This window comes from Chelonoidis abingdonii, chromosome 4 (assembly GCF_003597395.2).
Source record: "Chelonoidis abingdonii isolate Lonesome George chromosome 4, CheloAbing_2.0, whole genome shotgun sequence".
Classification (NCBI taxonomy): domain Eukaryota; kingdom Metazoa; phylum Chordata; order Testudines; family Testudinidae; genus Chelonoidis; species Chelonoidis abingdonii.
This window is the reverse complement of record NC_133772.1, coordinates 85,122,861-85,146,795: the sequence shown is the minus strand read 5'-3', so window position 1 is coordinate 85,146,795 and position 23,935 is coordinate 85,122,861. Positions and strand designations below refer to the sequence as shown.

At 42.9% G+C, this 23,935-nt stretch overlaps 1 protein-coding gene across 1 annotated transcript in view; it reads left to right on the top strand.

The window, feature by feature from the left end:
* Nucleotides 1-15,448: 15,448 nt before the first annotated feature.
* The window catches only part of LOC116824877 (deubiquitinase DESI2-like), an 88,476-nt gene continuing 79,989 nt past the window's right edge, over nt 15,449-23,935 (top strand). The window contains exon 1 of the mRNA XM_032780491.2: nt 15,449-15,565. Coding sequence (XP_032636382.1) covers nt 15,527-15,565 — 39 coding nt within the window. The 5' untranslated portion in view covers nt 15,449-15,526. The remainder of the gene's footprint in view (nt 15,566-23,935) is intronic.

Sequence of the window (23,935 nt, the reverse complement as noted above, 5' to 3'; positions counted from 1 at the left end):
ACAGGCAGTAAGCTAATATAGTGGAAATATTTGGTACCCTGCCCCAAATTTAGGGTTTGTTGAAATGAAAAGGATCTGAGAAAAGTCATTCTTGATATAATTTTACTAACTTTGATAGAAAGATTGAGGCCTTATATGATTTCAGGAGTAGGGCACAATCCAAAAATCTGATCGTAATCCCAATTTCTGCCTGAAATTTAGTGGAAATTTGGATCTGGATTTGAATCCAAATTCTGTTGTTTGGATTTGTCTGTCTAGTAGTCTTGAAGCAGACCCTGAGTCAAAATATCTCCACGTTTGGAGAATTTCAGATCTGAGGTTCAAGGCCTTCTCTAATTACTGACAGGGTTTTAATGGAAATAAGCAAAACAAAGCTGCATTACTACAATAACTTGAATTAAACCCTAGACTACACAGTAGCGATGTTAACTAGCTAAGATCTGTGCTGCACGTGAAATGCTTTGAGTTCTCAATTTTTATAAAGGGTGAGTAGGATGGAAGCCATTTTCTCCTCTCCTCTTTTTAGTAAAAGTTAAGTTTGAAGCAATACTAATTAAAGAAAACTTTAGCTATTGCCACATGCATAAAAATTGTTATTACTAGAAGGTGTTAATGGCTTCCATAAAGTGTGTATTTGATCTATACATCAGTCACAAACCTGGTCAAAGTCTGTGAGTATACTAAGCATCCTTTTTTCATGCTAAATGGAAGAAGCAATTAAGCTTCTTTATGGAACAATAGAATGGAACGTGAATCAATAGAAGCTACTGCCCAAGGCAATTGGCAACATGGCAAAGTCTGAGCAGGACTAAGCTGGGTGGTGTGAGGGGTTTCCCTGGAACTGACTGCAAACACATGGGGCTATTAGATTGTTTTTGGCAAGCTGCGTGTCTTTGTTAAAGCAACCATAAAGGTAGAGAAGCAGTCATGAGTATGGTACAAAGAGGGAGTAGAGACAGAACTCCTTGGGGCATGGGACTGGCTGAAAAGGTGGGTCTAGAAAATGTGAGCAAGGAAACTACATGCTATTGTTTGTTCCTACTGTGTTCAGGGAAACAGGACTCATTGTACATTCTTTGTAAACTAAACGGATTGCTCTAAAGGAATACCTGATCATTTAATCAATGTTTGTGCTTAACAACCAACCTGCCAAGGCCTTATTAGCTAACCACTAGGGCCAAAGGGGAAAGAGATGGCTACAGAAATGAGCATGTATTGTTATTGCCATAACTTAAAACTCTAGATGTAGAGTGGTGGCTTTAGTGTTTCATGACTATAATGAGGAACTGGTAAGCTTCCTATGTCTCTTAAGCCATGTAATTCTGGCCTCCCCTGTGGTGTCTGATCTGGCCCTGTGAAGGCTGATTTTTCAGAAGTACTTAACACCCACAACTCTAATCAAAGTCAGTGAGAGATCAGCATCTCTGAAAAGCAGGCCTATCTTGACTACTCATTCTTGGCTGAGCTTGCAAAATCACAAAGTAAAGTATGTGAATAGGTCCACTGATTTTTAATGGCATTAGGTATGAGAATAAAGTTATGTGTGTGTGTGTAGGATTTGGCTGCACCTTAATGTATCCACTAGTTTTTTGTTAAGACAACCAAACTCACTTCATTTATCCTGATAACAAAAAGCTAGTCCATTAGCCTATAGTGCCATCTAGCCTCCTTGTCTTCTCATCTCTTGGAAATTTCATAAGTGTGGTATGAATATTTGGGAGGAAACATCTGATATTCATGGGACCATTTCTTTCCTGATGAAAATATATTTATTAGCACCAGTAAAAAAATGTTTCCTCAATATTTTGAAAAATGTTGACACACTATTACCTGGTTGAAAAACAGGAAAAAAGTGAGAAATTTACTTCAAAACTTGGAAATTTCTTGAGTAGCTTCTGTAATTCTCAATCCACAAAACTGAGCAAATTATAAGGAAGAAAGCAGACACCGTGTAAGACTATTATATATTTTCAGCATGATTAATTTCCAAGTGCTTTACAAATGTGATAGGAATCATATCAGAAGCATCTCTGGGGTGGAATGGCAAAGTTGTTAGTAGTGTACAACCACATTTCATAGCTCTTCATAACAGAAAATGCAGAAGAATATTGTATGAGAGTTACAGTGAAGATAGAATGGAGGGTGAGGGTCCAAGATTAAAATTGTCAGGTGACTCAGGTTAGCATCCCTACTCTTGAGGGGAAAAGTCTTTTACAAAGTGGCCAGAAAAAGTAGGTCAAATAGGGTGAAACAATCCATTTCTCTTCAATGCACTTACAATTCCAACACATCTGAATTAACTTTCATGTACCAACTAACAACATCTACATTTAATCAAGAAGGCTCCTTGATTTTCTGCAGTCCTGTGGAAACAGACATACACCTTTTCACTGTGTCTTCATTAGCCATAATGCTCCTCCATTCAGCATAGATAGAAATTAGCACGCAGCCCTTTTGTGAATGACTGCAAATGAAGTCTAAACCTGCGTGGGGAGGGGGGCACCATATTTTGATGTAAACAAAATAGACAGGAACAGAAATCATGTGCACACTGCCGCAGGCCTTCTGTGCTGTGGACTATCTTCCAATTAGTTTTATATTGCAAAGTAACACTGCAAAATGATCTCATGGAAAACCGGATTGTACAAGACAGTATTACTAGGACTCTCATACAAATTTCAGCTTCCATTACAGTGGTATCCGCTAATATGAGTAAGACAGATATATGCTATGTACACCTGGACACACAATTTTAACTTCTTGAGGACAATTCTTTTTTTGTTCCTCATCAGGCTCCTCTGCTGGATCTTGCTGTCTAACTCTTCCTCCTGTATTAGTGGTCTTTCTGTATGGAAGCAAATCTAGCTGGTGTACTTTGGATTGGCAGAGAGCATCTATCAGCCAATCAATATATGCATTGAAAATTGTTAGCTATGTCACGTGTCCCCTATCACTGATTTATACGCAGGCATCTATTAGAATTTCCATTATAACCCTAGATGGCTCACTAGGTTAATACAAAAGCCCTTCAAAATTCTTTTAAAGCCAGACTAGTGCTGTATGCCCTGAGAGATGCTGTGAATCAATTCAAGGAGCTGGAAAATGAAAGCATAATCTCCTTTGTTGCCCCTCGGGAATGAGTTGCATGCTTTCTGTGGCCAACTAATCAGAAAGTGAGGTACTTGTTTTGGAGGAGATTAAACAAGGGCTGCCACTTTGAAAATAAATATAGATCAATTCTCATTCTCTAAAATTAAAGACTTTTTTTGGGGGGAGGGGGTAAAATTTGGGAGAAAATATATGCACCAATTGGCTTTGAAACTGATTTACCAGCAGGTGGTGGCGGATGGGATATCTTAGCAGTCTTTAGTACAGGGGTCGGCAACCTTTCAGAAGTGGTGTGCTGAGTCTTCATTTATTCACTCTGATTTAAGGTTTTGCGTGCCAGTAATATATTTTAATGTTTTTAGAAAGTCTTTCTATATAAGTCTATAATATATAACTAAACTATTGTTGTATGTAAAGTAAATAAGGTTTTTAAAATGTTTAAGAAGCTTCATTTAAAATTAAATTAAAATGCAGAGCCCCCCGGACCAGTGGCCAGGACCTGGGCAGTGTGAGTGCCACTGAAAATCAGCTCATGTGCCCCCTTTGGCACACGTGCCATAGGTTGCCTTCCCCTGCTTTAGTACATTGAAAGGCTTTTCTACAGTTTCTTTGTAGAGTCACTAGTGCACCAACAGGGTTTTTCCAATACATTATTGACCAGAGACTGCAGAAGCTCAAAGATTTCTCATGTTATCTGAGTGATATAATAGCTTTGGAGAAATCCATGGAAAGGCAATTGTGTAAAATGGATAATAATCATTCAGACTAGGTTATGGAATGGTGTCACAGGGCTTCTCTGTCATTACCCAGTGTACTTCACTGCCTGGCCAGTTCATGTGGCTGCATGGTCACAAACACACACCAGCTTGTTATCTTTCAACTAAGATGTGTAACAAGCCCCTCCTGAACAGGCTGACAGGGAAGCTGGCGATGGTGAAGCTGAAGTGGGGGATGGAGTACAAGGGCTACTTGGTGTCTGTCAATGGCTACATGAACATGCAGCTTGCAAACACAGAAGAATACATAAATGGTGTATTGTCAGGACACCTTGGTGAAGTTTTGATAAGATGTAATAACATCCTGTACATCGGAGGAGTAGAAGAAGATGGAGAAATGAGAGAATAAATGTGTAGATTTCTGGAAAATAAAGATCAGTTTTTCACAAAAAAGAAAAAAGTATAATGGAGGTTTAGGGCAAGGGGCTTCCTTGCGGCCTTTACTCCTCAGCCCAGACTTGCCCTCTGAGCTTCCTTCAGACTATCTCCTTTGCTGCCTGTTCATTCCATGTATAGTCTCCCAATTACCTGGTTAGTCTAATGATTACCATCCAGCTGCTCATAATCCCCCAAGGGAAAGGTTAACTGTCTCCAGCTGGGCCTGCAGACGTCTTCAGGCTGCAGCAATGTCAGGTGATCAGGGTGCTGCTAATAGTGCCCTGTCAAGAAAAGTGAAGTAAATTGTATTATCCTGAAAAAACTAACATTTGGACACCAACGTGATTGTCAAGAAACATACACAGTGAAGGAGAAAAAATGGAGCGAGCATGCTATTTACCAGTTTTACTGGACTGCAGGATTTCCTTGCACAATGCTAAATTAAAAATAATCTTATGCTTGCCTGTGCTGGTAAAACCTCTTTCTCATAGGTAAAGAATGAAAATTAGGAATGGTCATGAGAATACAAAACAGCATTTAATACCACTAAAATGTTATCATCTGCACTCATGTTTTATGCAGAGACTGCAAAAGAGACTTTAGATGTAGTATTTGGAATAATGAAATTCTATTAATACAGCATAATACCTGAACTCATATCCTTATATTTCTAGACTCAAGACTTGTATTTTTTCTAGAAGCTACTAGACAGTAGCAACAGTATATGATTTTGTTTCTGTATTGCTATGATGTTGATAAATTAAGTGTCCTGTCTTCTGGAGAAAATGCTGGTCTTCAAAGATTATAGGGAAGGAGGAGAAGGAGGAATTTGCTAACAAAGGAAAGTTTATCTTGGCCTGATTCTATGCTCGGGAGAAGAAAGTGGGGAAACAGAGAGAAAGTCAAATAGATCAGATGCTAGCTAAGCAGTTGAGAGACTCTGGTAAATCTGCAGAGTTCAAAGGGACAATGTCAATTTGAGAAGCTTCAAACAGAAAGTCTCTGAAGAGGAGAAAGGATGTTTTTATGGTTCTGGCACTGGGCTAGGACTGAAGAGATCTCTGTTCATTTGCTGACTGTGCCACAGGCTTTCTGTATAACCTTGAGCAGATCACTTAACCCCTCAGTTCCACATTTGAAAAACCATAATAATACTTCCTTTCTCCCAGCCTTTGTTTGTCTTGTATATTTGGACTACTAGCTTTTACTAGCAGGCACTGTCTTTTCCTGTGTATTTGTGCAGGGCCCTTTGTAATGAGGATCTGATCTTGTCTGGAGCCTCTGGGTGCTTATCCAAAGAAGCAACTGGTGAAAGACCCTCTAGAAATACTAAAATATATATCTGCTCAGCCTCTGTGATATGTAGTGTGAATTATTGTTACCATGCAATCTCTCTTTCCGTGAATTGTGATGGCTCCTTTAAAACCATTACAATCTGTGCTGTGAATACATACTTCTTGATATTATTAATACAAAATTTTGTTGTTCAGGAGTGGATGTTAATACATAGGTTCAGCATTTATATGTCTATTTCCAGATTTAAAAATATCATTGAGATCCCCTTTCATTTGGAGATATATATCTATTGATTTACAGCAACCTTATTACAATCTTGTGTGTAAATGAAAAGATAAAAGCCCAAACCTCCAAATGCTTGACAATCAGGAACCTGTAGCTAGAATTACAAACCAAAACTGAAACACTGAAGTCTGGAACTACTCAGTGCAGGTTTCAACCAGTGCTTAATTTGTAATGAAAGAGGTGCTGGGGCTCAAACAATTTTTTTACATTTATAACTGAGACAGCAAGCCCAGAGCTGCCTGGGCTATGAGCAGCCAAGCTTAGAGGTGCTCGACTCAGCCCTGCAAAGCCCTGGCACAAATTAAGCACGGGTTTCAATACAAACATTAATTCTGCCCTCTTATCCCCAACCACTGTCCTTCATTTAACTTTAAGCCACAAAATGTATCCTGGATAAAACCCTGCAAACTGACCCATAAACTGTGAAACCATCCGATAATAAAAGGCTGGGGACCTTTTTGGTACAGACCAAAGGCCACAACATTTTACATATTGCTTTTCACAATGGTCTAGACAAACCATCCCAGTCGTTGGCTGGATATCCCACTCCCATTCACCTTCCCAATATTGGTCAGAAACCCCATACTCAAGATTCAGGTCAGAGATCAACTAGCTCCGTAACAGATATATGGTTGCACAATGGAAGGTGAATATAAACGTCTCTTAAATAATCACAGTGAAGCCTGTAACACTCCAAGGGCAAGTCTACAGAGCTCAAGTACTGATCTACCAGTTGGTTTACTATTGAAGATGGAATAAGTGAAATGCAACATTTTGCTCCTCCACAAACGCTGCAACCTTCCTCGAGAATCTGATGAAATGTTGCCTCCAGTGTTTAACTCTATTTCATGCTGCTTTAAAAAAAATAGAATCCTGGTTAATGTACTTAGAATGGGATAATAATGACAGCTGTATGTAGGCAAGAGTATTGTGTGGAATCCCAAAATGACAAGTTGTCAAAAATAGTAATGGACAACTGAGAAGTGCACCTGACATGGTTATAAGACACATTAATGGTAGGTTGGTGGAACAGATGTAGAAATTTTTTTCAAGGCACCTTCTGCTACTGGTAACAGAGACGTGATTATCTTCTGATCTATGCATAAAGTCTCCCACAATGTTATGTTGTCCCTTTTTAGTTCCAAATGAAATATAAAAACTTGTGTGCTAGTGCACAGCAGTGTCATCTGGAAGGAACCTGAGGATGACTTCAAGTGAGAGAAATATTGTTGTTCCTCTTCTCTCATCTACTCTATTAATCAGATTAATAGGTACTGGTAATTACTGAAGTTCAATGTCTGATTCTTGTTTTTTTAAAGAATTTGTTAGATGTTGACATTAAATATTGTTTAATAACACCTTGAACTTCTTTGATATTCATGAATGGGTAGTGCTATAGCAGTTTATAAATACTATTTCAGCTTCAGGATACAGAAATTGAACCACAGAGTCTAAAGTCATAATTGGCAAACTTGGCAGTGTAAAGTTAAACACATAAATACAATTTTCCTGTTGGAGTATATCTACACTGCAATAATAGAGCTGTGGCACAGCTGAACTGCCAGGCTCACTTGACACGAGTGCAAGGCTATAAAATTTCAGTGTAGACATTTGGGTTTGGGCTGGAGCCTAGGTTACAACCTGAGCCTGGAAGTCTACACTTACTACTGGGAGAATTCTGTGCCACTGCACACATGCAGAATTCATGTTCCTCACAGATTTTTTTTTCCCTGCAGAAAATAGATTCTGACAGGGAGGCACTGCAATTACACCTTCACCTACCGGGGTCCGCTGTGGCACCAGAACAGAGGGCAGCCAGGAAGGGAAGGAGGCAGTAGCTGCCTTATTACAGTGCCCTGGTACAGGATATGGGGTAGGGGGATGGACAGAGCAGAGCACCTGGGACTGCTGGGAAGTCACCTAGACTGGGATTCAGAAGGGCTAGTGAGGGGACAGACTAGGGCAGTGGGGTGACAGTACTGAGCCAGAGGCTGAATGGAAGTGGGGGCACAGAGACACATGAGGACGGGGAGAGGAGAGGTGGCTGAGTAGGGGTGCAGGGACACACAGGAATGGCTGAATGCGGGTGCAGGGGCAAATGGTGATAGGAACACATGTGCCTGCCTGATTGGGAGAGGCCAGAGTCTGCGTGGGGAAGGCTCCCCAATTCCCTAACAATCCTTACCCCCCAAACTATTCCATACCTCTCCCACACCCAACAACCTCCAAGGTCACTCCCAGGTTCCTTCCCAGCAATTACCTCTATCCCTCAGCTCCTCTGCTACCCCTGATGCCCCCAAGCCTTTGCACTACTTCTGAGGAGTGCAAGAAATATGTTTCCGTATTGTAGTTTAAATGAATTATTAGTTCTGTATTAATGCGCCTAATAAGGAATTTATTTGTCAAAAAAAAAATCCTGAATCTTTCTTGTTGTCTGTATTGTTACAGACATACTTGCTTACAGGCATTTTGAAATAAATTACTAAAATAATTGAAAATCGTGTGATTATATTATGTTATTTTGACCAATAAAATACGCAGAATTTTAAAATATTGTGTACAGAATTTAATGTTTTGGCAGAGAATTCCCCACAAGAGTACACGCTGCAATTTTATAGCCCCACAACCCAAGCCTCACGAGCCCATCATCTGACCTGGACCCAACCATGGGTCTTCTATTGTAGTGTAGACATACCCATCATGTAATATGGGAACTCTGGCTGCTCAGCAACTCTGAAACTCAGGTAGTCTTTATTTGCTTAGGTGCCTAACTATGAATTTAGGTATCTAACTTTAGGCACATGTTTCAAAATTATAGTATAAATTATTTGCTTAAGGTCACACTAGAGGTCAACCAGGCACAAACCCAGATCTCTTGAGCCCCAGTCCCAAAGGTCCTAACCACAGGTTTTACTACCTTTTCATGTAATACACGCAATTCATTTAAATCAATGGGCCAAAATCAGACTCTGGTTTTAGTGAGCACAATTCCATTGATTTCAGTGTTAATTTGAATTCTACCTGAAGTCAATGGACTTGCATCCATTAATGACTGCTTCTTGGAGCAGCTAGTCCTGGAACCCACAAGTGGAGAGGCAATTCTTGATTTAGTTCTAAGTGGCACATAGGATCTGGTCCAACAGGTGACTATAGCTGAACTGCTTGGTAATAACAATAATTAAATTAAATGTATCTTCTTTGTGAAGGGGAAAATACCAAAGAAACCCACCCCAGTAGCATTTAACTTCAAAAAAGGGAACTACACAGTATGTTTTTAAGTACCTCAGAGGCAGGAAACCAGCCAAACAAGCAATGGGGATACTGGATGCTCCAGGTGCTAAAGGACTACTCAAGAAAGACAAGGACATAGTGGAGAAGCAAAATAAAATCACTATAGAGCAGGGGTCGGCAACCTCTAGCACACGGCTCACCAGGGTAAGCACTCTGGTGGGCCGGGCCAGTTTGTTTACCTGCTGCTTCAGCAGGTTCAGCCAGTCACGGCTCCCACTAGCTGCAGGCCAATAGGGGCAGCAGGAAGCTGTGGCCAGCACATCCCTCGGCCCATGCTGCTTCCCGCAGCCCCCATTGGCCTGGGATGGTGAACCATGGCCAGTGGGAGCCCCAATCGGCCAAACATGCTGACGCAGCAGGTAAACAAACTGGCCCGGCCCACCAGGGTGCTTACCTTGGCGAGCTGTATACCAGAGGTTGCCGACCCCAGCTGTAGAGGATGTAAGGGAGATTCCCACACTCGAGCCATTCTTTTTAGGTGACAGGTCTGAGGAACCGTCCCAGACTGAGGTGTCAGTAGAAAAGATTTTGTAACAAATTGATAAATTAAACAGTAACACATCACCAGGACCAGATGGTATTCACTTAAGAGTTCTGAATGAATTCAAATATGAAATTGCAGAACTACTAACTGTGGTTTGTAACCTATCGCTTATATCAGCATCTGTACTAGATGACTAGTGGATAGCTAATGCAACACTGATTTTTTTTATAAAGGCTTCAGAAGCAATCCTGGCAATTTACAGGCCAGTAAGCCTAACTTAGTACCAGACAAATTGGATGAAAGTATAGTAAAGAATAGAATTATAGAATAGAGATGAACTTAATTAGTTGGAAAAGACATTGCTTTTGTAAAGGGAAATCATGGCTCACCAATCTATTTGAATTCTTTGCCGGGGGGGGGGGGTGTGGTCAGCAAACATGGGAACAAGGTTGATCCAGTGGATGTAGTGTACTTGGATATTCAGAAAGCATTTGACAAGGTCACTCACGAAAGGCTCTTAAGCAAAGTAGGCAGACATGGGATAAGAGGGAAGGTTCTCTTGTGGATCAATAACTGGTTAAAAGATAGGAAACAAAGGGTAGAAATAGGTCATTTTTTACAGTGGAGTGAGGTGTCCCCCTGGGGTCTGTACTGGGACAAGTCCTATTCAGCATATTCATAAATGATCTAGAAAAAGAGGGAGAAAGTGAGGTGGCAGAGTTTGCAGATGGTAAAAAATTATTCAAGAGAGTTAAATCCAAAAGTGACTGTGAAGAGTTACAAAGGGATCTCACAAAACTTGGTGACTGGGCAACAAAATGGCAGGCGAAAGTCAGTGTCGATAAATGAGAAGTAGAGTACATTGGAAAACATTATCTCAACTATACATACAAAATGATGGGATCTAAGCTATTAGCACTCAAGAAAGAGCTCTTGGTGTCAAGGGGGATAGTTCTCTGAAAACATTTGCTCAATGTGCAGCAGCCATCAAAACACTAATAATGTTAGGAACCATTAGAAAAGGGATAGATAATAAGAGGGAAAAGATCATGACACTGTATATATTCATGGTACACCCACACCTTGAACATTGTGTGCAGTTCTAGTCACCCCATCTTAAAAAAGATATATTAGAAAAAGTACAGAGAAGGGCAACAACTATGAGTAGGGGCATGGAATAGCTTCCATATGAGGAGAGATTAGAAAGACTGGGACTGTTCAGCTTGAAAAAGGGCTGACTAATGGGGGGATATGATAGCGGTCTAAAAATCATGAATGGTGTGGAGAAAGTGAATGAGGAAGTGTTATTTATTCCTTCACATAACACAAGAACCAGAAGTCACCCGATGAAATTAGTAGGCAGCAGGTTTAAAACAACCTAAGGGAGCACTTCTGCACGGTGCAAAGTCAATTTGTAGAACTCATTGCCAGGGGATGTGGTAAAGGTCAAAAATATAACTGGATTTAAAAAAGAATTAGATAAGTTCCTAGAGGATAAGTCCATCAATGGCTATTAGCCAAGATGGTCAAGGATGCAACCCATGCTCTGGGTGTCCCTAAGCCTCTGCCTGCCAGAAGCTGGAACTGGATGCCAGGGGATGTAGGTCACTTGATAAATTGCCCCATTCTGTTCATTCCCTCTTGAAGCATCTGGCACTGACCACTGTCGTAAGACAGAATACTGGGCTAAATGAACCATTGATCTGACCCAGCATGCCCATTCTTATGTTCTAATTTAAATCAAGGCTGAAATTAGCTCACATTGATTCTGATTACAGTTGCAAACACCTTCTGTTTGTTAGTAAGATGTTTTAGTACAACTGACAAAAACACAAGGAAATGAAACAATAACTGTTTGAAGTCATTTTACGGAACTGATCTCAACTTACAAATGCAAGGAAATTCAGTTCTGAGACTAACATTCATTGTATCTCAGTACTACAAAAGTCTCTAAATAGCAAATAACCTTTCAATTATATTTATTCACTAAGGTCAACCACATAAGGTTAAGGATAGACTTTTAGCTTTAAATCTGATTTCCCCAACCTTGTTTTTCTGACCCTTAATCTACTTTAAAAATACATAGAACCATTGGCTTAATTTAATTTATTACAAGATTTTTTTTAATCTAAATGATTGTTATCTTTAGAAATGTCTTCAGGATGAAAGTGAATAGAAGATTGCAAACCATGATCAATTTACTTTAAATCTATTTTAGTATATCTAAGAATCTATCTTTGTAATAGGGCCTGCTCCAAAGTCTTTTAACTGAGTTCAATGGACTTTGATTCAGGGTCTGTCTGAGCAGCAGATATTGTGAATCAAATTATTTTATCAAGTAACATAGTATGGTGTGTAGATAAGATATGTTACACAGTGATGGGTCCGTTTAAGAGGAAATAGGACGGCCCCTTCTGTGCCATAATTAATTAGCTCCTTCCCAACCTGGGGGTGGGGGCTAAGAGGGATCAGCTGATACTTTAATAGGCACCTGGGCCTTAAAAAAGGACTCAGGGAACTCACCCTGGGAACAGAAGGAAGGTAGAAAGGCAGGTTGGTTGGCTTGCGCGGCTTTGAGGTGGGGGGTCTGTAGGGGAATGGTATTCCACGTGAGCCAGTCTGGTGCTGAGTGTTTGATACCAGAAGAAGGGGAAATACTCAAAGGTAACCTAGAAAGGGGCTGAAAACAGGCTGTTTTTAAGAATGGTTTTGTTTTTTGGGACCTTCTTAGTGGAATCTTGCAACCCCTGCTAAGGGTTAGGTTTGTTTGATATGGGTGAAGGGCTAAGACACATGTCTAGCACTGATCTTTGTATGGAGTTTATTAAAAAGCCCTGAAGAAGAGCCTTCCTAAGGTAGGGTGCCTGCAGCCTGTGGAGGGGTGCTTGAGTAGCAGGTGCCCTGTTAAACTGGAACACTCATGTTGTGTGAGCCCAAGGGCTTGTTGCCAGTTTAGCAGGAGTATGATGGCTGCCTCTTTTTTTTTTTTTTTTTTTTTTTTTTTTTTTGGGCCCTATCCCTTGTGAGGTTGAGTAAATAATTCCATTAGGTGCTTAGGATGCTCAATAACTAACAATATAGAATCTTTACCCTCATTTTTTTTAAATAGCATGCAATAACTTGCAGGGCAAATCCATTTCCCAGCTCTCAAACCAAGAATCTGAACTTGAGGAAGATATGAATGAGGGAAGGAATCTTCCTCACCCACCCACATGGAGCAGCTGCTACTGCAATCCAGAGGATTCAGTATGCCTCTGGGACCAGTATTTAAAGGTGTTTGGGTGCCCAAGGATACAGATAAATGCATATTGGGATTTTCAAAAGTGCCTAGACTCCCACAGAAATCAGTCTGGACTCTGATCTTTCTGAATAGAGTGAAGACTTCCTCAGAGCAGCAGATCATCTGACCTAGGGCCTTCCTGGCTCTGATACCCTTCAATCCATAAATGCTTCCTGTGTATGTGCCCTTCATCTCCCCTGCCCTTTCTTGCACAGCAGAGATGTGGGGGTTCTTCTGCTAGGAGACTCTCTCTGAAGAGTAGAAACTCAGGGCCAGGATTTGTCCCTAAAGGCACACAATTCTATTTGCTTGTACTTGTATTTTTCTAGAGGGATGACTAGAAATTGCTCCTTGGCTGAGAGTTTACAGCTGATCAACTCTAGCCTTACCCCTACTGTCACAGCCAGGGGGTATTTTGGGATGCTGCCTTTTAGGCTGCACTCTGAGGTCCTGTGATATAGTAATGCTGATTATATTTTTAAAAAGTTCTCACCGCAGCAATAACAGGAGCAGGAAAAAAACCACCAAAAATACTAGCTTCTACGTAAATTATTCTATCCAGAGAGCAAAGGGTGGGGCCTTTAAAAACAAGGCTGCTGGTGTGGCTAGAAATGAACAGGCTAGTAGTCAAACTATCTGACGTGTTCGGTCCTCTCTTGGCAAGCTGGAACGTTGTTGATTTCCTTGCAAGCACAAGGGCGCTCGTGTGAAATTGATTAGCTCAGCAGTCCTTATATACACACACTGAAAATACAACACTTCCCCTTTAAACTACAGGCTGGAAAAGGTGTTAAACATTAGGCACCTCTACTGAACCCCGTTTAACGCAGAATTTGTGAAAGGTTCACCTCCAAAGAGAACAATGAAGGGTGGTTAAAAGATTATAAAAGCAAATTATTTTTTCACTTCCCCCTAACATACGCCGGCTTACTAATTAATGGCATAATGAACCATCTAGGCAGGCAGGTGCAGTCCTTTGACTCCCAGGCCATCAGCACTGGGAATACTGTCACTCCCAAGAGACCTTCTCATCTACTGAGTGTTTCCCATGCGGCGGAGGAAAGCATTCAGCTGTTGCCTGTGGTTGTGGAGGGCCGGGGAATGCTGGGCTTTGCTGATGTAACAGGCTCCCTGCACTTTTCATTCAGATCTGGTTGGCTGCAAGCTGGCAGAGAGCCTGAGCGACGCCTCCAACTCCCATGAGGTCATCCCAGCTCCCCTTTTTGGCTACTACAGGCAAGATCTGCGCTGCCTCAGCATTAAGGTCAGCTCGCTGCTCCCCCGGAGAAACGGATGCCTCTAGGAAGCCCCCCGCCGCCCATCCCCCCAGCCCAGATCCCGCGCCTCCCTTAAAGCGAAAGGAGGAGCGGGGGGGGGATTGACCGCAATGGATGTTCTCGTTTGCTCGGATTTGAACGCTGTTTGCAAGTCGGGGGCAAGGAATTGCGGAGCTGCCAGTCCCCGGCGCCCGCCTAACTAGGGCCGGGGCTGAGGTAACTCCCGAGCTCGCCGCTGCCAGCAGTGACACTGCTCACTCAGCCCGCTCCCCAATTCGTACCCCCACCCCAGTCCCCGGGCGGGGATGCAGCGACCCCGCAGAGAGCGGCGCGGGCTCTAGCAGCTCTCGGTCCCCGCAGACTGGCTCCTGCGGGACAAGCGGAGCCCGAAGTAGGGTTTGCAGCTCGCTCCGAGTGGCGGGAAGAGCAAAGGCTTCCCGCGCTGGGCGCCCTCCAGCCCGCCCTGCAGCGCTCGGGCAGCTCCCGGCCCGGCGGGTGCGGTGGCAGAGTAACTCCAGGGCTCGCTGAGCAGCCCGGTGGCTGGCCTGGCCTGCGGCGCGTCCCTCTCCCCTCCGGAGAGTCGAGCCAGGCGGCAGCCGGAGTCCCGCCGCAGCTCCCTGTTGTGGCTTCCGATGCCCTTTCGGCTCCGTAGGGTTCCCCGCACGCGGCCCGAGAAGAGACCCGGAGAGAAACTTCAGCACCCGGACAGCTCCCCTGGAGCCGCGGAGCGGGCAGCACCGCCGCTGGCTCTGCTCCCCCGCCCCGCGGGTGTCAAGCCGCGCCGCGCCCGGCCCAGGTGGGAGCGGTGACCCCGGGAGGATGATGGCAGCGATCTGGACCTGATTCCACCCGCGCCGGCCCAGCGATGGGGAGCTGACCTGCCTTCCTCGGCGGTGCTGCCACCTATTCGGATGCTCCATTTGAAAGCCTGCTTTGCCTGGGAGGCTTCCCCTCGTTCACTGATTCACCCCCCGCCTCCCCATGTTTTCTGGAGACAGGGGGCTGATCGCTGTGCGAAGAGCCCGCTCCGGCTGTCGGCTGGATTGGCAGTTACAAGGCTGGAGGGTGCCTGGGCAGTGTATTGTACCAATGCAGCAACCCTGATGAGCGACAGCGTTAGAAGGAACCCCAGGATTGACTCCGCTGTTGGGGGGTGAAAAAACACCCCCCCAACTTTGGCATCCAGGAAAAGCTTGTCCCCTCTATCCCACACCAGCCAAGCTGCTTTCTTCCGCGACCACAGAAAGAAATTTCCCGTCCTATGTAGCTGAGGGTAAAAGCGTACCCTGGGGTCAGCGCCACATCTGGCAGGGATCTGGGGGTTTAAATCCAGTGTCCGCCGCAATCAACAATGGCAAATGAAGCGGTGATTCTGAATGTGTATGATATGGTGAGTATGAAACAATATGATGGGGGTGTGTGTGACAGCGGAACCTGGCATCTAGCCCCGGAGAGGCTGAATTTTCCAAGCTTTTCTTGTTCTGGCTCAGGGGGGTGGTGCTGGCTCTTGCTTTTTTGTAGCACATCACAGCGGATTAAAGGTAAAACTCTGCTGGATTTTCTGTAGATTAGCGAAATTGACTTTTCAATTTATGAAGTCGCAGCTAGAGAGAGAGGCGATTGCCTCTCCTATTCCTAGAGCTAGATGCCCTTGACTTTCAAGGCTATCAAGCATCAGGCTGGAGAGTGAGCCTTGGGGGGAGGAAAAACAGTTTCCAAAATATCCCTTTAATGTTAAAACTAACAACCCAGATCCGAATCTCACATGTTTGGAACAGTTGAACAGAGGCTGTCATTAGGAAACGGCTTGAAGAAATGACCTGGGTAATTTTTTTTTTAAGGTGAACAGTAATTGCTTGAGTAATAAGCAATTTTAACTGATAAAGCTTCTGCAAGGGGGCATGGGAAGTGAAGTATTCTGCACTCCATGATCATGCCTGTGAATGTTCTCTTAAAGTTCACAGCACATTTAACAGCTCCCTTACCATTCCTTTGGAGGGGGGAGGAGGAAGGAGGAATTATTTGTGTTAAAATCAATAAACAAAGCAGAAATCTCAAATAAAACTCATGCTACAACTCAAAACCGTAAGAGGGCTTTGAACAAACAATTTTATTTATGGTTCCTCCATACACTCATGAGAGTTGTACCCAGCTCCCTCTTAAACGATAGGCATTGAGTAGCATTCAGAGTGGGGACATTTTGATGGAGAAGCATTTCATCTGATTTGTCCTTTATAAGCCAAGAATATGAAATTCCATCAGTCCCACAATTTGTAATTGGGGGGAGGGATAGCTCAGTGGTTTGAGCATTGGCCTGCTAAACCCAGGATTGTGAGCTCAATCCTTGAGGGGGGCCACTTAGGGATCAGGGCAAAAAAATTGGTCCTGCTAATGAAGGCAGGGGACTGGACTTGATGACCTTTCAAGGTCCCTTCCAGTTCTAGGAGATTGGTATATCTCCAATTATTATTATTTATTATAATTAACTTTTCTGTGGAATATACCACTTTATTAGGCCCAACATCTGACTTGATCATAACTATCCAATCCCACACTTTAAGAATTTATGGCATGACACTTCATTTTAACTCCATACAGTGGTAATTTATACTAACTTTTAACACAGTCCATGGAACATATAACACTCACATGTCAAATGAATTATGATGAGAAGGTTCATAATGAATGCCAAAAATAGTAATAATGGGACACTTTAAATGAAGTGTTGGCATTTACAGCAAAGATCAAGACTTCCCAGCTGACAGAGAATCACTTAAAGTACTCCTGTTGGAGGAGAAAAGTGCTATTTAAACTGTAACACCTAGATCTAAGGACACAGAGGAATCCAGCTAGACTAACTTGACATATACAATACTGAGCCTCACCTGAAGGCTCTCTCTGTTTTAGGAACCAGCTGACATAAATTCATTTCTTTTGGAATGCACTCTGCTGGAGTCCATGTTTAATTGGTTGGCAGCCCAAAACAGTGCCTTATTTGTGAGACTGTAGTAAGAATCATTCTATCTAATGCCTTGGAAAGGTGAAGTGTCAGAGGATGGTTCATTTCAGAAAGATTCAGACCAACACCACCTCCATTTGGTTCCTTCATTTTTTAGTACATGAATTCCCTGAGAAGGGTGTCAGCTTGACAGCCCTGCAGGGTAAATTCTGCTGATTCTCCTTCCCAATGTTACAGCATAAGCAGCTGTGTAAGCTTTCCTTTGGTGCCTCATTCTCAATATGCCTCAAACCTGAGCTGAAAGGATCGCCTCCAAAGGTGAGGGGAACCCAGTTTCCATGGCCCATTCAGTCCTTGACTATTCTTCTGTGATTGTCACCAAAGATGATGCCTATTAAGAGCTTTTTTTTCTGTCTGCCAGTTTTGTGTTGTGATGTGTATGCCTGTCCACAGGGAACTGCATTGAGGCCACAAATTTTAATTTAGACTAAACAAATTTTTGATCTCTACCAAACTGTGAAAGTCCCCATACCTCATTATTAACCCCCAGGTTACCCCTAACTTAATGACTGTACATAGAAACCATTCTGGTTTCATATTCTGACTGTTTGCCTTATTACTGAGTCACATACAATTCAGTTTCTATATTATAACTGCTGGGGCTACATTCTTTTGACTGGTGCTATGATTGTAATGCCATACAGCATGGGATATAGCCATGCAGTTCATTACATTGTGGTGGAGAGTTATGGGGCAGCAGGAAAACAATTGCATGCATAAATAACTGTTTTAAAAGTGGCATTAATAAAAGGCAGGGAAGGCAGCTGGGGATAACAATTTACTAGAATTTAAAGCTCTGCTTTCATGACAAAGAACATGACCCCAGCATGGCATCAGGGAGCACTTTAGCTACAAGAAAGCTTAGCTTTGGGGCAAATGTTCAGTTAAGAACCCTTTGCGCAGATATGAAATATCCACTTTGTGTAGTCTTGAGTATTGAATGATTATGGCCATTTATCTTTTACCCGTTGGATATATACAGGGTTTCTTTTGAAAGTAATGCTGGTATTTAATGAGGTGCTTTGGCAAATAGCTGTGGTGGGTAGCTACATTTAGAAGCCTTGTATTTTTCCAGCACAAAATAATTGAGCAAAAATTGTTCCGTGTTTAAGTACTCAACTTACTATCAGTAAAAGAAATTCTACCACCTACAATATAGATGGGGATTGTATTGTATATTGTTTCTACCTAAAGTCTATGACTCTAAAGAGCACAAAAAAACAAGAGGATGGAGAATTTACCTATTGAGACAGAAAACTTTAAAAATAGAATAGGTGGGCTGTTAACCTACTGATTTCAAAATATGAATCTGAAATGATTGCATGGCTCAGCGACTGGTCATGGGGTTCAGAATCTTTTAACTGCCACATGCCCAGTTTGAATCTGTTCGAGAGTGTAGTTGATGGATACATGAAATGAGTCCTGCAAGTTCTGAAGGGGATGGCTGCTGCCTAGATAGTGCTGCTCCTTTAAAAGGGTAAGTCAGGGCACCGTTCAGATTAAGATGGGGGCAAAAAAAAATTAAACTACTTAGTGCAGCCCAAACATTAGTGAGATTGTAAGATAACTTGCTTCAACCAGTCCATCTCTGGGTCTATTGAATGTCTAGGAATTTCCTTCAAGTATTTGTGGCTTATTTTGGGATGATCAGCTAAATCAATATAACTAACTTTTAATAATGATCAAGATACTAATTCAAAGCTGTAAGATTGCAAATATTTGAACGTATTTAACTCTGACAGGCTAACTATATTGACATGCCAAAACATTTCTCTAAAGAATAGTCAGTTTTGCACAGATTATGAGATTGTCTGATGACCTTAATGTTTTCAGTCAGTTACATGGCACGTCTGCTGTTAAATTAACAGCTGTCCATGTATATCATTGCTCTCTTACTTTATCTTTAAAATTGTCATGATTCTCCACTGCCTTGCACCTTGTGTCTAGCATAAAAATGCTACCAATCTGGCCTGATGGCATTAGGTACCCACTGTGGCCTGGTGCCAATGATTACACCAGGTGCAGTGTGATGGCTGCAGTAAATGTAGAGCCGTAATGCTTGATCTCTGTATTTCTTGAAAGTATGGGCCTGAGTTTCCTCTCAGTTACACTAGTGTCATTCCACTGATTTCACTGGATTTACTCCTGATTCTCGTGGAAGTAAATGAGAATCCAGTTTGTTCTAGGCAAACTTGATCTTACATTTTCCCCATGATCACAACCATCAAAATGATAGCCAAAATATAATTATTTCACTTTGGGGAGCCATTGGCTTCTTTGCATTTTCCAGGTATCCTTTAATCAATTGTAATCCAAGTGGCTGATAGTCAATAATTGATAACAAGGGGCTGACTCTGAAAATCCATGCATAAGTCTCTCATTTGCTTAGCTGATTATAGAATGTCAGTGTCTTTTATCTAGATTCTTCTATGGCACCCATCACTCTATTTGAGAGGCACATGAAATTGCAAAGCAAACACACACATTTTTTCTCTCCATTGCCGTCAACCAGTCCTAGGTTTGTGTGTGTCTGTGTGTATATCTATCTATTGTATTATTGTGGGAAGCCAACCCTGAAGAAGGGATTGCATATTGCTCTGAAAGTGCAGAGGTTTGTGGTCGTCCTCCTCTTTTCCAGGAGTCAGTTCCAGAGGTACAGGTTGGTTGCCAAGAAATCTGTCTTCTGTACATATGAATCTCACTCTCATGTTCCATTGTTCCCATGAAATGTAGCTGTTGTAGGAAGTTATGATTGTGCAGGGGGAGGCAGTTTTGTCAGGTTAGACTTGCAGATGAGAGCCAAAACTTTGAGTGATGTGGTATTCAAAGGAAAGATAGTTAAGAGATTAACTCTGGGGTGATGTAGCCTCTGTGTCCTGCCTTACTGAGTAAGGAGCTGCTGTTCTATACCAGTTGCCACTTTTTTAAGGCTGTTGGTTTTGTATGTAGGTACAGAAAACTGCAGCAATCAATCCTAGAGGCCACAAATGCATCAACTACTCTGGCTAAATCTGAAGCTGACAGCATGGGGTGCAGTCTCCTGGCCAGCTGTAGGTGGAAAAAGGTATTTTTCACAGCTATGGCTATTTGTGTCTTCAGAAGCCCTGAAGGGTGCAGGTGGAGACTGAGGGTGTAGACTGTCTTAATGATCTGAAGGCAGATGCCTCCAGTGGAGGGTGATATTCTAGAGGTGGTAAGTTCTTTCCATGCTACGCTTACCATTTTAGTCTTTCCACCATTCAATTTCAGCCAGAGATTCTTCGTGGTTTGGCATTGGATAAAATGATGGAATGGAACTAGATAGCCCTCATCTCTTGTATATTTGAGGGAGGAAATCAATCAAGGAAAGTCAAGAGAAAGCAGTTAAACTGAGTCCATTGCATACTGGGTATCTGATCTAAACCTCACAATAATAAACCAGTTAGAAGGCTAAAAGAGTAACACAGACCATGACACTTAATGAGTCCAACAGCAAAATGTGTCCCTTTGTGCATAATAAATGGATTTTTGTTGTCTTAGCAACTGCCAGAAAACGTGCCAACTATCAATGTAACAATCTGCTTTGTCATCAGAGTGACAAGTTAACTACCTGTGCATGGTATATCCAGTTATGCCCATATCTTCTAGCTGACTGCCCTAAGCTTTTACACCAGCTATTTAATTTCTTTCAACCAATCAGCTTGTTTCAACACACACAAGCTAGATCCACAAAGGGATTTAGGCATTTAACTACCACATTAGGCCTAAATCCAAAAGTTAGATCCTCATACCACCCTGCTCCCACCACCTAACCCTGTAGGTGCTTAAATTTCTTCCAATGGGCATGTGCAAAGCCATCTCAGTCCTGATGCCCAGTATTCTTGGCGGAATACTCAAACTAGGTGTTACCTCTACCTATATCACCAGGACTTGCACTAAACAGTGGTTAGAGCATTCACCTAGCATGTGGGTGAGCCAGGTTCCAATCCTCACTCTGCCTGATATGGAACTTGGACTTGATTTCAAGTCTCCCATGCCTTAGGAGAGCACCCTAACACTGGGCCATAGGTTGTGTAAATCAGCATAGCTCCATAAAGGAGTTATATTAGTTTACCCCATCTGAAGATCTGATCCCATATCTCTTTGATGGAAAGAAGAGAACTCAACTCTGAACTTTCGCAAAGTTTGAGGTATTTGGATTTGGCATGTTAGAAAGGGTGGCATTCAGGTGGGGATCTGGATCCAGGGGCTTGATTTGGGCCCATGTATAATGTAGAGCTTGTATGAAACATATTGTGATGGGGCAAGGCCAGATGGCTACAGTAAAGTACTGAGAAACAGGTATGTTAGCCCCAGGCTAAACAAATCCCTAGTACCCTGGTAACCAAATGGCAGTTGCTCCAGGTTAATCAAGGCACCTGGAGCCAATTAAGATCTTTCTAGAAGGCAGTAGAGATAGCTACTTTAATTAGAACACCTGCAGCCAATCAAGGCAGGCTAATCAGGGCACCTGGGTTTAAAAAGGAGCTCACTCCAGTCAGGCAGGGAGGAGCCAGAGGAGAAGGAGTGTGTGTGAGGAGCTGGGAGCAAGAAGGCAAGGAGCTGAGAGTGAGAGAGTGTACTGCTGGAGGATTGAGGAGGACAAGCGTTATCAGACACCAGGAGGAAGGTCCTGTGGTGAGGATAAAGAAGGTGTTTGGAGGAGGCCATGGGGAAGTAGCCCAGGGAGTTGTAGCTGTCATGCAGCTGTTACAGGAGGCACTATAGACAGCTGCGATCCACAGGGCCCTGGGCTGGAACCAGGAGTAGAGGGCGGGCCTGGGTTCCCCCCAAACCTCCCAACTCCTGATCAGACACATGAGGAGCTGACTCAGACTGTGGGTTCCACAAGAAGGGAAGATCACTGAGGTGAACAAATCCGCCAATAAGCGCAGGACCCACCAAGGTGGAGGAGGAACTTTGTCACAATATACAGCCTGAGCATCTGGCCCACAAAGTTCAGCTCCAGATGCAAAATTCAGCCTGGGGTTATGGTTTGGATTGCCCTACAATAGTTACTTTCATTTATATCAGCAGCTGGGAAGGTAGAGATTCTCTGAACATATGAGACAAATCCATGAAAGCAAGACAGACTTGCTCATACTCCATTCAGTCCTTAGCTTCTGTGCTATTCAGCAACTTGTAGTATTCTGCAGAATGGTTACCTGCCCACTAGCAACTGAAATGAAGCCACCAACTCATTGCCCCTGGGTCCTGAACAATCCATCAGGTGTATCTGTTAATATGGTGATGTGTGGTATATCTAAGGATTATCAGATAACTACATTGGGTCACAAGTGACCTGGGCTGAATTTAAAATGGTGTCCTAGCCACTGTTAGCTACCCCTCAATCATCCAATTTTCTCTTGTTTGATCAAGGTTGGATTTTTTGACCTTCTTGCGCTCATCAGGAACTTTAGGATGATGCAAATGTCTGAATCTTGAGAGATGGTTTGGGGGCCAAGGGGGAGAATCAGCCACCAAAATGGATTTATTTGTCTGTCTAGGAAGGGGAAAGAGAGAAGTAAAGTTCCTGTGTTTTTTGTATCATTTTATTAGTGACCTAGCCTATATTGCTGGAAAAAAGATTGACGTATCCTATGTAAATCACATGTGTTCATGAGGCTGATAGAACTATTAGCAGAGTGAAGGCAGACACTCCCTTTTGTGGGTTCACATAGCAAGTCTGTGAATCAATGGCATTCCTTATGCGGCAGCAAACTCTATGGGTGTGCACAGCATGGGCTTTTTTCTGAGAGTGGAAAACTGTTAGCTGGTAATCTAGGGTTCACTGCTGGGAAAGCAATATTTATTTATTTAACATTTTGGGTATTCACCGAGCCAAGCAATAGCGTTCTTAGTGGCCAAGTGGAATTCTTGGAGCCCACCACTGAATTTAGTTCCTTGACAACGTGTCATTTTGTTTGTTTGTTTTTGATCTGCACCACAGCTGCAGCTTGGATTTTCTCGAAGACCCCAACAGTACTAGTTGGCTGCACAGAGGTCTCGCCCAATTCAGAATGGGTTAAGAAGGGTCCAGTGAAGACATGGCAGGTTGAAGCTGGGCGGGTTAGGAGTAGGGTCTATGACAAGGAACTGATTGGTGGTTGGTGATAAGCACCAGTCTTCCTGCTACAGAGACTCCGCTATCACGTCCTGGCATGGCAACCTCAACCACAATGAGTGTTGTGATGAAACGTGTAGCTGGTGGGTTTAAAAGGTCTTTGAAAAAGGCAGGTTTGGGTCAGCATGTCTTCTCAAGCAGCTTGCCTGTTGCAATCTCCTTCCTGATGTAAGGGGGAGCACTGTGTCTCAGAACTGGAAGCCCCGAAAGATGAGTCGGTTGGAGAGTTCCTGTGATGATACACACTGAGTTGAATTACATATCGACAAGTTTTGGTGTGTGCCGACTGACTCCATACTGGCACACAGTACTCTGCTATTGAGTATAAGATGGCAAGGGCTGAGGTCCTTTAGGGTTAGAGCATTTGCTCCCCATGAAAAACCTGCCAGTTTGCTGAGAAGGTTGTGGCGAGTCTTGATCTCTGCTGCTATCTTGCTCAGGTGGCTTTTGTATGTCAGTGTTCACTTGGGAGTCACGCTTAAGTAAACTGGACAGGCTTCATGCTTTAGCCTCTGGCCATTCATTATGATGCTTAGTTCTCTCTTAGAATTGTCATGGTGGAGGTGAAATGTGCTAGAGAGTGTCTTGCTGGTGCTAGG